Genomic DNA, 13,718 nt, shown 5'->3' with positions numbered 1-13,718 from the left:
ACAAGACCACCAGGGGAGGAGGGAGGATGGGGACCAGAGGGCTGTTTGGAACCATGTCCCTGTCTCCATCTGCCTGCCCTGAAGAATGCAACCGGGCTCAGCCAGGTGGAACTGGAGCGCAAATCGTGGGCACGTGGGTGATGGGTGTGCCCCAGGGAACAAGGACAAGGTGGTGGCCAGAGGCCAGAGCAGGTACTACCCAGGCCCTGATGTGTCCAGGAAGACAGGGTCAATTCACCTTGACCCCAAATGCTAAGGAATGGCACAGGATTAGCAAGTGACCCCCATCCCCATCAAGGGTCCTGTCAAAGGCTTTCCTTCCCAGTAGAAGAAATAGTTGGGGGATCTCCAGCTGTCAACTGAACAAAAAGAAAGTCTGGAACAGCCAGGAGACAATAAATGACAATTATTATTATGTCACAACAGCTAAGGCTTATGGGGTGTTACTAACTTGCCAACATGTTAAGTGCCTGGCACCTCCCTCCCCAGTTAATCTTTACCACTACTCATGGAGGTGCTCATGATTATCATCCCCAATTTACAGATGGAGAAATGCAGGCTTGGGGAAGTCAAATGAGCCATAGAGAATAAGTGAAGGCAGGGCTGAAACCCCACATCTCATCCTCTGGGCCCAGGCTATTCAGGGCTCCCAAGAAAGGGTCCTGAAGGATCTGAGTGGCCCAAGCAGCTCACTTCACCCCCAACTCAGTGAACTTTTCATCCCAAAGCAATCATCGCCCAGCTGGCTGGGGCCGGTTCTGTGGGATGGTGTCACCTGGGGTCTCTAGATGCAGGGGCATCCTGACTTCCACCCCTGCTGAGCTCCTCCATCCCATGCTGGGACTGGCCCTCACGCTGGTACCTGGGGAAATTGTTTCAGATAACTCATGGCTCTGAGGCAGACTGGGGAGCCATGGTGGTCTTCCTGCCATCCTCCTCTTGTGCTACCTAAAGCTGGGGAATGGAGGCCAGTCTATCTTCAGAGGGCAGGTAGAGCATGGGGAATCCTGTCTGACCAGCTTAAAGCTACTGTAACATCTGGTCTGGGGAGGGGGCGCTGTTTTAACAGAGGCCTAGAAATAAGGGAGGGGCCCTTGGGAACCCAGGGCCTAACTGCCAGGGAGGATGCAGAGGAGGGTCAGCCCACTGGCCAGCTGGGGGTACTGAGGGGAAGGGGTTGCCAAGGTCCCCCAGGGTTTCTGACACAACCAGGCCCTCGGGATCTGTGGGCAGAGCCTGCTGTAGGGTGTGGGAAGACATGCCAGTCCCATTCTGGGGGAAACACAGCTATCCTAGGATCCACCCCAAAGGGCACCCTCACCATTTTCCAAGAGGCGGCGGCACCTGAGGGGTTAAAAAAACGCAACATTCGCCCTGCGGGGAGAGGAAAGGATGCTGCAGGGATGGGGGGCTGGGACCTGCGGCTGCGGGGGCTAGGCCACCCGAGCGGGCCAGGCCATCCGAGCGGGCCAAGAAGGCTCCCGGGAGGCGCTCACATTCAACCGAGATGCCTATTCCACCCCCCGGGGCGGGGGAGTCAGATGTCCCCCAGCCTGTGCCCAGACTAGCACCCCGACCTGAGAAAGACCCGGGTCGGAGGTCCGGGCCGCCGCAGTCTTACCTGTAACCTTACCTGGCACCAGGTGAGCTGTGGGGAGGGTGCGCAGCGGGCTCGGGTCCTCAGGGGCGCAGGCTCCGCGCGGCTCATTGGGGACCGTGCCCGGCGCTGCGCTCGCTTCGCTCCTCCCGCCGCTCCTCCCCGCCTACGGCCCCGGGCTGCGCCGCTGCAAGGTCGGAGCAGAGCTGAGCGGAGCGGAGCGGGGCGGGCACCCTGGCCAGCTGACAGGTGGGGCGGGGCCTACAGGTGGGCGGGTCTCCCTGGGGGCGTGACCAGAGCTAGCTGCCCGCCCCCCTGTGCACAGCCACGCCCTTCCGCTCCGCGCTCCCAACCCGGAGCCTCTTGCCAATTCTGAGCCGACAGAAATGGCTACACCTGCAGGAGGCATCTGTTCTTTAACTGGCATTTTCCTCTGGAGGGGCCGCCTACCAGCCCTGGAGGGTGGGGGTTATGATGTTCATTCATTCATTCATTCATTCATTCAACCAATATTTGTTGAAAGGCACCTACTACGTGCCGTACAGCACTCAAGCGTTTGGCATGCAACAGTACACAAGATCCTAGCCCTTCTGGAGCTGACATCCTAGTGAGGGAGTCAGGCGATACACATAATGAATAAGTACATTATACCTGTTGAAAGGGAATACATTTTACGGAGAAAAATAGAGCAGGATAGTGGGGGTTGGGAGCGGGGAGGCAGTAATAGGTACTCAGTGATTGCCAGGTGCTGGGTGTGAAATAAAACAGAAGACCCCCCCACCCACCCTTCGCGGAGCTAGCGGGGGACGACAGAAAGTCGACCAATAAAGGCATAAGGTGGTTTCAGGTAGTGGTAAATATTACTTATTTCCTATAAAGGAAATAAAGCTGGATGAGGCCATGGAAAGTACCACGGGGCTATTCTAACTGGGAAAGGCTCCAGGAGAAAGGTGAGAGTGGAAAGCGGGGAGCCATGGAGAGGTCTGGGGAAGAGCATTCCAAACGGAAGCAGCTGCTAGTTGAAAAGCTCTCAGTGGGAACTCACCTGGCATCTGAGGAACAGAAATGGATCAGTGTGGCCTGAACCGAGAGCTGGGGAGTGTAGGTCAAGCCCAGAGGGGCGGCAGCTGGGGCAGGATGTGGCCCCCATCTCTCCAGCCTTCAGTCAGAGGCTAAAAAAACGCTCTCTGATTTTAAAACAGCCTCTGCTACTCACATGGGACAGCCTCCTTCAAGGGGAACTCGGCAAAGTTCAGAATTTAAAATGCACTTTTTTTTTTTGACCCAGTAGGAGTTTCTTCTATAGATAGACTTGTGGAGGGAGTGAAGATACTAGTTTGTAGAGAGTTACTGGAGGAGCAAAAGTCTGGAGATAACCTATATACCCCTCCATAGGGAAATGGCCAAATAATTACAGAGCATTGCTCAACAGAATACCCTGCGGCAGCAGGGGTAGGGGGAAATCTATGTATCTCTCTGTACACAAAAGTTACATAAAGGTATGAGATGACCTCCTGAATGTATTGAGTAAAAACAAGGGATAGAATCAAGTTGAAATATGATACTATTGGTGCAAAAATAAAAGCAAATATATAATTCTATGTGAGGAGCTCTTGGATGGATTGCACAAAAGCTAGAGTGACTCAGAGCAGGGCCAAATCCAGGCTCTGTCATTTTTGCTGTGTGAAAATAGCCAGCACAATAATGAAGGAGCAAAACAAAGTCAGTGCACTATTACCCGACTTCGAGACTTACTATAAAATGGCAGTGATCAAGACAGTGCGGTGCTGACAAAAGAATAGACAAATAGATCATGGGACAGAACAGAGAGCCCAGGAATAGACCCATATGTATACAGTCAACTGATCTTTGACAAAGAAGCAAAGGCTGTACAATGGAGAAAAGACAGTCTTTTCAACAAATGGTGCTGGAACAACTGGACATCCACATGCAAAAAAAAAGTCTTGACACAGACTTCACAGCTTTCACAAAAATTAACTCAAAATGGATCATAGACCTAAATGTAAAACACAAAACTATAAACTCTCAGAAGATAACATAAGGGAAAATCTAGATTTTCTTGGGCACAGAGATGACTTTTTAAGATATAACATCAAAGGCATGATTCATGAAAGAAAGAACTGATAAACTAGACTTCATTAAAACTACAAACTTCCACTCTGTGAGAGATGTTAAGAAAAATGAGAAGACAAGCCACAGACTTGGAGAAAATATTTGCAAAAGATATATCTCATAAACGACTGTTATCCAAACATATACAAAGAACGGTGAAAATGTGACAATACAAAAAGAAATAACCCAATTAAAAAAGAGGCAAAAGACCTGAGAACAGACGCCTCATGATATGAAACGTACAGATGGCAAATAAACATATGAGAAGATGCCCAGCATAACTTGTCATTAGGAAATTGCAAATTAAAGCAACAGTGAGGTGTGATTACAATGGCCCAAATTGAAAACACTGACAATAACAAATACTGATGAAGATACGGAGCAACAGGAACACTCTTTCGTTGCTGGTGGGAATGCAGAACGGCACAGTTACTTTGGAAGACAGTTTGGCAGTTTCTTACAAAACTAAACAGACGCCTACTAGTGATCATGCTCCTTTGTATTTACCCAAAAGAGTTGAAAACTTATGTCCCCACAAAAACCTGCATGTAGAGGTTTACAGCAGCTTTATGCATGACTGCCCAAACTTGGAAACAATCAAGATGTCCTCCAGTAGGCGAGTGGATAAGACGGTCCATCCAGACAGTCAAATATTACTCAGCACTAAAAATAAATGTGCTATCAAGCCATGAAAAGACATGGAAAAAACATAAATACATATTACTGATGGAGATAAACTAATCTGAAAAGGCTACATACTGTATGATTCCAACTATATGCTATGAAAAACTATGGAGACAGTAAAAGGATCAGTGGTTGCCAGGGGTTAAGGGAGGGTGAGCAACAAACAGGCAGAGCGCAGAGGATTTTTAGGGCAGTAGAACTATTCTGTATGACACCATAATGGTAGATATATAACCCTATACGTTGTCAAAAAGCCAGAGAGTTTGTACAACTCCAAGAGTGAACCCTAATGTAAATTCATGTAGTTTATATATACATATATACACGTACACAGCATGCATGTATACACACACACACACATACACACACACACATCACTCGACTCAGAAGGATGGGTGTTCTAATTCTGGTTCTGTACTCACTAGGTTCATGACCCTAGACAGGCCCCTGCGCTTCACTGAGCCTCAGTTTCCTCATCTGTAAAACAGAGATAAGACCTCTCAAGGTCAACAAAAACACGTCAGTGCTGGCTACGAGTCTGCTGATTCTATGTTTACTACTGCTATTCTGGCTGCGGTTCCCTTTGATGAGTGAGCCCAGACTGGGGCAGGGTTGGGCTGGGGACGCTGTTTTCAGGGAAGAGGTAGGGGACGGGGAAGGCCGGTCTGAACTGAGAAGCAGAACATGCTCATCTTGCAAAGTTGCTGCAAAAGAATTCACCTGGATGTGTGTGTGTGGTGGGAGGTGTCGGCCTGCCCTGGACCTTCTGGGGGAGGAAGGCAGTTGCAGGGTGGAGGGTGGGGAATGAATGCCGAGCTGGGGAAAATGGATCATTTCCTGGACAGCAGGGCCCATCACTATCGCTGGGCAATCAAGAGGCTGTAAAACTTTAATCACCTTTTCAGGTCACAGAGCTCTGGGCTGGGGAGCTGGGACCTGTAGGGAGAAGCAGGCTCCCTTCCTGGGGAAGCCTGGTGGCTTCAGGAGGCTTTGGCTGGGCGACAGGATCTCTGTGGCAGTGACTTGGATTTCATGCCTGAGGAGGGGAGGTGGGGCACTGATGGACCTGACTGTGCCTTTAGGAACAACCCAGCGGAGTCTGACTCAGGCTCCATTCCAGACTCCACCTGGTAAGACCTTGGTTGGGTCATTCAACCTTTCTGAACCTCATTTTCCAAATCTGTAAAATGGGGATAGTTCCTACCTCATAGGGTTTGTCGTGAGGATTAAACAGCTTCCCTTTGCATGTAGAGTAAAATCCAAAATGTTAACCATGGCCTACTGGGCCCAGTGATTTGGTCCCAATACCACCATGGCCTTGTTCCCTATGACTTGGCCTCTCATATGCTTTTTCAAGCACACTAAGCTCATCCCACTGCAGGGCCTCTGCGCTTTCAGTCCCGCTGCCTAGAATCCTTTCCTGCCAGCTCTTGCTGCAGCAATTAAGAGCTCTTGGCTGAAATGTCCCGCTTTGGGAGGCCTTCCCTGGCCCCTAAAGCAGCCACCTCCAGGCACTCGCCATTCCATCACCCTACTGCCTTTAGCACTTACAACTGAATGAAAATAACTTGATCTCATGTTTGTTTCCTTGCTTGCTCCTGTCTCCGCAAGCAACTCGACTGAGAGCTTCAGGAGGGCAGCGATCTTGTCTGTCACCCAAAACACACTTTCACATGCTCACATGCACAACCCCCACACTCAGAGACACACACACTCAGGAGGGTCTTGATGCCCCTGCTCAGCCTGTGTGAAAACCAACTAGGCTGTTGGTGCAGGCTTTGCCTAGAGAGCAGGGGCCCACTTCCGGTCCCACAAGGTGCTGGGGAGCGGGGTCGGGGGGAGCAGACTTTGCTGGTCAGAAACCTGGACCCCCAAATGTGCTGATGGAGACAGCTGTGGAGGACCGCCCGGCACTGTGTCACAGTGTGTGGAGGTCTCCCATCTCCCTTCTGGGGCTTCAGCAGGAGCAAGCGGTGGGCCTTGGAGCCACAGAGAGAAGGAGCAGGGGCTGTGTTGCTGGTGGGTGAGCATATGTGTTGCTGTGTGTGGGACGTGTGTTAAGGACACGTGTGAGGGCATGCAGGACTCTGAGCGTGATATCAGGTGTGTGCATACGAGTGTGAGATTGTGACTGTACGTGAAGGTTGTGTGTGGCCTAGTAGGGGTGAGTGTTTTGATGGTATGAGTGAGGGTATGAATGTGTGTTAGCATGTGTGAGCATGCTAGGGTGTATCTGAGTACATGTGTGCCTGAACGTGTGTCCATGTGTCACTGTGAATGTGCGTGTGCGTGAGCATGAACCTGTGTGTACACGTAGAGGAAAGGACAGTAGAGTCATCAAGAAAATGCCATCAAATCCAACAAGAAGATTCAAAATTCCTCAAATCCCACCACTCAGAGAAATTCTATTGTGGTGAACAGGGAACTCAGAGGGAAGACTGTCGGGTTCAAACCCTGTAGTTGTCCCTTACTGGAGAGTGACCTGGGGCAGGTCACTGCACCTCTCTGAGCCTCAGTTGCCCCATCTGTACCATGGTGATGTAACAGTACCTAGCTCAAAAGTTTGCTGTAGGGATGAAAGGAGATAAGGTGGGTGGTGGATCTGTTGGCTCAGGTCCGGTGGAGAGGAGGCTCGGCCAAACTGTCATCTGTAGTCACCTGTTTATCTGGGGAAGGGCCGGACTCTTGAACTCACATAGTCTTCCTCCCTACCTCCATCCCCACACCACGCTGAGTCCTGGAGGGAACTCCAGGGCAGGGGGCAGGGGTCAGTTCCATGGGACAAGAATTCCTCCCCAGCTGTGCACCTTAGTTCTGCGGCTCAGCAATAGGATTGCCATCCACGTGTCTTCCTGGGGCTTTGCAGACCGGGGCCCTGGGCACGCATGGCGGACCATGATGGGGTCCCAAGGTAGTGTATGTGTGCGCTGTGATGGGTCTCCCCGAGGTTGGGGTTAACGCTCTACAAGACGGAAACATACTCATCTCACACTGCTCCTGTGCAGAACGGGAACCTGGTTGCGAGTGGTGTGGCCACCGACCGACCACGCCCCATTCCCCGCCCACACTTGAATCCGACGGGAGCGTCACCGGAAGTCACGCCGGACGGAGCGTTTTCGGGGAGACACTCACTGGGGCGATCCGCGGCGAATCCTAATAGACCGTGGCAGAGGTAGCGAGAGAGCCAGGCAGGGACCCAGGATAAATGCTAAACCCACGCTCAGACGCACAGAACTGGATGGCAGTTGGAGGGAACGAGATCGGACCCCAGAGTTCTAACTGTCCTCGTGGGGTTGGCTGGATCTTCAAAAGCTCTTAGCAGAAAAGGGAGGCAGCGTCTAAGCAAAAGGTTTTGGGATTCCGAGTTCCTACTAATCCATGTCCTGTGAAAGTGTGACTAAGTTCACTTATCTGTAAAGTGGGACGACCAATCCCCGCCTTGTGGGTGGGGAAGCTGTGAAGGGGAACGAGAAGGTTGCGTGCTCTCAGCCAAGCTGCAGGGACCACCCCGGCCCGGGAGCATCTTTCTGCACCATAGACCGTTTTCTGGGATGGAGTCCTCGTTCTTTTCTACACTTGGGAATTTAGAACGGACCCTTGGCCACTGGTTCCACACCCCCTCGGCTGGGGGCGTACCCGGAAGTGCTCCTACGGAAGCCGGCGGGGCGGCGTGCGGCTCTTCACCATGGGGACCGCGGCTGCCCCGCGGCGCTTCTGCCGCTGTGCATGTTTCTGCTCCGAGAACTTGTACTTGGCGCGCTACGGGCTGCACGTGCGCTTCCGGAGCGAGCAGCAGCTGCGCCAGGACTACGGCCCGGTGAGAGGCCTCTACTGGCTCTGCGGAGAAATGGGAGGCGAAGGGTGGTGGAGGAGGAAGTTTTGTCTCCCAGGTCATTTGCTTTGCCTTTGGCGCTCTCAGATCTGACAAGAATGACAACCTCTAGGTGCTTTCACCTTTAATGGGGATAACAGCATCTCTTTAGTGAGGCTGTCGTGAGGAACGAATGAATGAACAGGCAAATAGCGCTGAGGGCACGGCCGGGCTCCAAGGACTACTTCTGTCAGCGTTATCACCAAGGGCAGCTGGGAACCTTGCTCTGTGCTTGGCGTGTTTACCGTATTTCACCCTTACCACGATCCCGTGAGGTCGGGGCCCTTGTCTCCATTTCAGGGAGGGGAAACAGGCTCAGAGACGTTAAGTGACTTGCTCAAGGTCACACAGTCGCGCTCACTGGCCTTTCTGCCCCCAGATCCTGCGCAGTCGAGGCTGTGTTAGCCCCAAGGACTTCCAGCAGCTGTTGGGAGAGGTAACACTCCCCACCCTCGACCCTTCACACCCAGCCTTGCCCTTCCTCTTTAGGTTTGTGTCAGCAGTTTGAGGGGTCTCCCAGCTTCAGGCCTGCCAGTGCCAGATCCCTGAAGCGTTCCTTAGACTTCCCCTTTTCTCCCTCCTGTCCCCACTCACCACAGCACCTGGGTCCTGGCACCAGAAAAAGAGAAAGCAGGAAAGGCCAAGTTGTCTGCCTCGTGCTCTTTTGAGATGAGAAACTTGGGCTCGGAGAGAGGAGTCATTTGCCCAAGGTTTCACAGCAGCTGGAGCTGAGATCCCACCCAGGGCCGCCTGCCTGCGGGCTCTTCCTGCTTCCCCCCACCTCACTTCTGTCGCTGCTGCCGGTTCCCACCGACTCCCTCACCGGGGCGTTAGTGGTGGGAAGCTGCCCGGGACAGCCCCCTGCAGCTTCTGTAACACAAGGCTTGACTGGGACTCAGTTCCCCTCCCTGGGTGGGCCTAGCTGGCTGTGGTGCATCCAGGGCCTCTCAGCCCAGCCAGGCTCAGGCTGGGGCAGCCCTGAGTGGAATGGACCCCTTCTAGAAGGAATCCTCTTCAGTTAACAGCTTAGCACCTGCCATTGACCCTGGTAGAGTCAGGAGCACAGGGAGACTTGGCTCCCAGCCCTGGCCCTGCCCTAGGCTTCCTGACCCTCAGTTTCCTCAACTGTACAGTGACCTCTGGGAGGGTGGGAGGCCCTGTCCTGGTAATCAGGCCCTGTGTCACCGCAGCTTGAGCAGGAGGTAGAGCGGCGGCGGCGGCTGGGGCAGGAGTCGGCTGCCAGGAGAGCCCTCATCGCGAGCTCCTACCATCCGGTGCGGCCCGACGTCTACAACTCGCTGAAGGTACTGGGCAGGGGGCAGGTGACTGGAAGGAGGCAGAGGCATGCAGGCCTGGGGGCTGTCGGCCCCACAGCTGGTGTGTTCTGCCCCCAGGATGTGGCTTTGGCCCCCGAGTTTCTGGCCGCAGCTGAATACAGTGCATCACCAGGCGCAGACCTTGAGGGCCTTCTCCAGCGGCTGGAGACAGTGTCAGGTGAGGTCTTGGCCTGTCACCTGGCAGGACCAGGGGGTGGGAGACTGGGGTTCCTCCACCCACCATATCTGCCTTCAAAAATCAAACCAGGAGCTAGAAGGGCCAGTGGGATGGACTTGCCAGGAACAGAACATCTGTATTCATTCACTCACTCACTCCCTCCCTCATCTGTAGGCATTCATTCATTCACTCACTCCCTTATCTGTATTCATTCATTCATTCATTCACTCATCCACCCACCCACACACCTAACAGTGACTCAGTGGCTTGGATCAGACATGAGCCAGCTGGCACAGTCAAATGGGGGTGACTGAAGAGGTTAAGGAAGGGGTAGTTGAGGCAAGTGTGGGGTAGGGACCAGCAATGGGCGGTGAAGGGCCCACCCCAGGGCTAGCAATAGGGGTGGGGGTGGGGAGCAGTTCCTATGCTGAGATGTGAAGGGGTGGACAAGAACAAAGTTTCTCGAACCTGCTGGAACCTGGAGCTTTGGGAGAGGGGATGCCAGTCAGCTGCTGTGGCCAGATTCAGAAACACCACATCCTTCCTCCTGCCGGGGCCTCCCACCGGCTAACCTCCCCGGGGCAGGGGGGCCCCTGCAGTTCCTTACAGATCTGCCTCAGTGTCCTCAACTGTGACAGGGGGCAGTCATAACACCCACCTCATAAGGTGTCGTGATGGTAAGTGAGGTACATGGGGCAAAAAAGCTCAGCGCACAGTAAGTGTTTAGAAAGTGTCTTCTAGTCTTATGATGACTGTTAGCCTAGGGCTGGGGGATACTGCGGGGAGACAGATGGCTAAGCCTGCCCCCTTGTGGAGTCTGTGTGCTGTTGGGGGGCCCAGGGTGGAATGTGGGCTGAAACTCCTGTCCCAGCCTCAGGGGGCCCCTCCTCACTGCAGGTGAGACTGGGTGGAGGCTGTTTGGGTGGGGCTGGGGCTGGGCTGTGAGTTGGCCCAAAGTGTGGGGGACACTAGCCCTGGGCGTTGGTGCATCTGTCGAGAAATGTTTGTTTCGTCACTCTGAGACTGGCCTCTCCCCATTGGGGCCCAGCAAGAAAGAGCAGCCTCTTGGCTTTCCTGTTTGGGGAACAGAGATGCTTGAGTTGGGGTGCAGACTTTGGTGGCTCATCAGGGGAGGGGCTGCAGAAGGAACCTGTGGCTGGCTCCATGGGGAGGCTAGACCTCAGGGCAGGGTGAGAGGTTCCAGGGATGAGTGAGGGGCCTGAGGACAGGGCTCCCCTGCTGTATACGTTATGTTATTCAGTGATCACAATGGCCTGAGAGGTGAGTACCCCTGTCATCCCCATCGTACGGACGGAGACTGGAACCCACACCGGAACTCCTGGCCGATCGACTTTCCCTCCCCGTCCCCGCAGAGGAGAAGCGTATTTACCGGCTGCCGGTGTTCACGGCGTGGTTCTGCCAGGCCCTGCTGGAGGAGCTGGAGCACTTCGAGCAGTCGGACATGCCCAAGGGAAGACCCAACACCATGAACAATTACGGGGTGGGTGAGGCACTGCCTGGTGGGCTGAGGAGGTGGGGAGATCTGGGGTCTGGGGAGAAGTGTCCCTGGCGCTGCAGACGAGCTGGATGGCCCTGTGAGCCTTGGTCTCCCCGTCTGTGAAATGAGATCACAGCGGGAGTATTAGGAAGTTAAGCAAGTTGATGTTTGCAAAGCACTTACCACTATCCTTAGTAAGTGACTTCCCCAGGGACCCCAGTTTCCCTGCTGACCCCAGGGACTCCCTCAGGTGCTGCTCCACGAGCTGGGCCTGGATGAACCACTGGTGACGCCGCTGCGGGAGCGCTTCCTGCAGCCGCTGATGGCCCTGCTGTACCCGGACTGTGGCGGGGGCTGGCTGGACAGCCACCGCGCCTTTGTGGTCAAATACGCTCCAGGCCAGGACCGCGAGCTGGGCTGCCACTACGATAACGCCGAGCTCACCCTCAACGTGGCCCTGGGCAAGGCCTTCACAGGGGGCACCCTATACTTCGGGGACCTCTTCCAGGTTAGTGTATGTGACCCCATGGGGCAAGGCTGGGGCTCCCGGGAGCACCCAAGCCTGAGCCCCGCTGTCTGCAGGCACCGTCAACCCTGGCCAAGCCCCTGGAGGTGGAGCACGTGGTGGCCCAGGGCATCCTGCACCGAGGGGGCCAGCTGCACGGGGCCCGGCCCCTGGGCACTGGTGAGCGCTGGAACCTGGTCGTCTGGCTCCGGGCCTCTGCTGTGCGCAACCACCTCTGCCCCATGTGCTGCCGCAAGCCCGACCTGGTGGACGACGAGGGCTTCGGAGACGGCTTCACCCGCGAGGAGCCCCCCACCGTGGATGTGTGTGCGCTGACTTGAACCTGGCTGGGGCCAGTGTGGGGGGTGACAGAAATAAACACCCTGCAGCCCTCAGCACTTCTTGGTTCAAAAGGACACAGGCTACTGGGTCATTCTTTCAGCAGACAGGCTGGCTCTGGCTTGTTAGAACCAGAGCCTGAGATGGGGATTCCTGTGCAGGTGGTTTAAGGAGGGAGTACTCTCAGGAGAAGTGGAAGCAGGACAGGGCAGGAAGGAGCTGGGCCAAGATGTCGTTTCCAATGGCATCCAGTTCCAGCCTGATCCCATGGGGCTCTCTGCAGCGTGAATCGTACCAGTTTGCCCCCAACATCAGTTATTGCCTATAGAATGTTTCCAGGTAGGGAGGGGGTGAGTAACTTACATCTCCAGGGCAAGGTGGTTCCCAGTGACCAAGGGAATCGTCCAGAGAAGAGTCAAGGTGTGACTTGTCAGCAGCATGGCTGTGGGAGAGTGCACCTGTCTACAAAGAGAATTTGGGTTGTACATCAACAGCATCTTCCAGACAGTGCTGAGTTTTGGTTTGCTGAGCGTTGGTTTACTGCAGAGGGGTTAAAAGCAGGAACTCTGGAACCGGACTGCCTGGGATCGAATTCTGATTTGGACACTTCCAGCTGTGACTGTGGGTAAATCTCTGTGTCTTGCTTTCCTCATCTGGGAAGTATCTATGTCCTACAGCCGTTGTGAGAATCAAATGACTTACTGTTTATAAAGTGATTTATAACAGTCTTCTGTGTTTGTTGCTGTCATTACTACTGATGGGTTTGCAACTTGGTGGCCCCAAGATTGGATGAGGTGTGCAGCCCTGCTGTGTTTCAGAGCATTTTCCATGTTGCAATCTTGAGTTCTGGCTTCCCCGGGGAAGTGGGAAGATCATAAACACCAGGTCCCAATCCACATTGCAGAAACCAGCGGGAGCAGAGTCTCAGCTGCCCGTACTCTAGACAGCCCATGAGGCACTTTCTCACAGGGGGTCCATCCCTCATTCATTGCCATGATCTCTCTGCTCCTTAGGGACGTTTTAGTTTGCGACCTCTGTATTACTGGATGGGGACGCTGGAAAGACTAAGGCTCTGGAGCTCACGTCCTAATGGAGTGGAAGTGCCTGCAGACAATCCAGAGAGGAAAGCTGTGCGCTAGAGTCGCCTTCTTTCCTAGGGCCTCAGGGAGGCTGGGGGTGCTGCAGGCGCGCCGAGAAAGGGCAGAGGCCATAGCTGTGGGAGAGGGCCCGCGAGCTCAGGGAGGGACTGGCGCCAGGCTGGAGAGCAGGTCTCTTGGCCGGAGCTGCGGGGACAGGCACGGCCTCGTACTGGCCTGGAGGCAGAAACCTGGATCCCCAGCTCGCTCAGGAGGCGGGCGCGCCACACCCCGTTTCTTGGGCTGCCCCAGAGACGGAACCTGGGGATGCAGAACTAAAGGCAGCAGCTCCTCGCTTCGCAGCCGGACGGCCTCCCGGAGCACCGCCGCGGGCCGGAAATCACCCAGCTGCCGCTTCCTCACGCGAAGGCGTGGTGCGGGGCTGGCGGTCCGGCCGGATGGGCGGTTGAGGAGGGAACGGAGCGGCCCCGGGGACCTTCTTTAAAGCGGCTAGGCCGCAG

The 13,718-nt window shown here is 54.6% G+C and overlaps 2 protein-coding genes across 4 annotated transcripts in view; one reads left to right on the top strand and one right to left on the bottom strand.

The window, feature by feature from the left end:
- ABCB9 (ATP binding cassette subfamily B member 9) overlaps positions 1–11,300 on the bottom strand; it is a 34,639-nt gene extending 23,339 nt beyond the window's left edge. The window contains exon 1 of one of the 3 annotated variants that reach the window (XM_045506462.2): positions 11,170–11,300. The gene's annotated coding sequence lies outside the window, so the exon portion shown is untranslated. Of the gene's footprint in view, positions 1–1,621; positions 2,338–11,169 lie in introns of those variants that run through there. The other 2 variants (XM_074356162.1, XM_074356160.1) reach the window with 2 other exon arrangements.
- OGFOD2 (2-oxoglutarate and iron dependent oxygenase domain containing 2) lies at positions 7,298–12,849 on the top strand. Its single transcript, XM_010969705.3, has 7 exons — positions 7,298–8,231; positions 8,665–8,721; positions 9,476–9,589; positions 9,680–9,779; positions 11,153–11,280; positions 11,528–11,785; positions 11,860–12,849. The coding sequence occupies exons 1-7, from the start codon at positions 8,100–8,102 to the stop codon at positions 12,121–12,123; spliced, it is 1,053 nt and encodes a 350-aa protein (XP_010968007.2). The 5' UTR covers positions 7,298–8,099; the 3' UTR covers positions 12,124–12,849.
- The last annotated feature ends 869 nt before the right edge of the window (positions 12,850–13,718 follow it).

This window comes from Camelus bactrianus, chromosome 32, assembly GCF_048773025.1.
Source record: "Camelus bactrianus isolate YW-2024 breed Bactrian camel chromosome 32, ASM4877302v1, whole genome shotgun sequence".
Lineage (NCBI taxonomy): Eukaryota > Metazoa > Chordata > Mammalia > Artiodactyla > Camelidae > Camelus > Camelus bactrianus.
The sequence above is the reverse complement of the archived record's forward strand: the minus strand, read 5'-3'. Positions and strand labels throughout refer to the sequence as shown.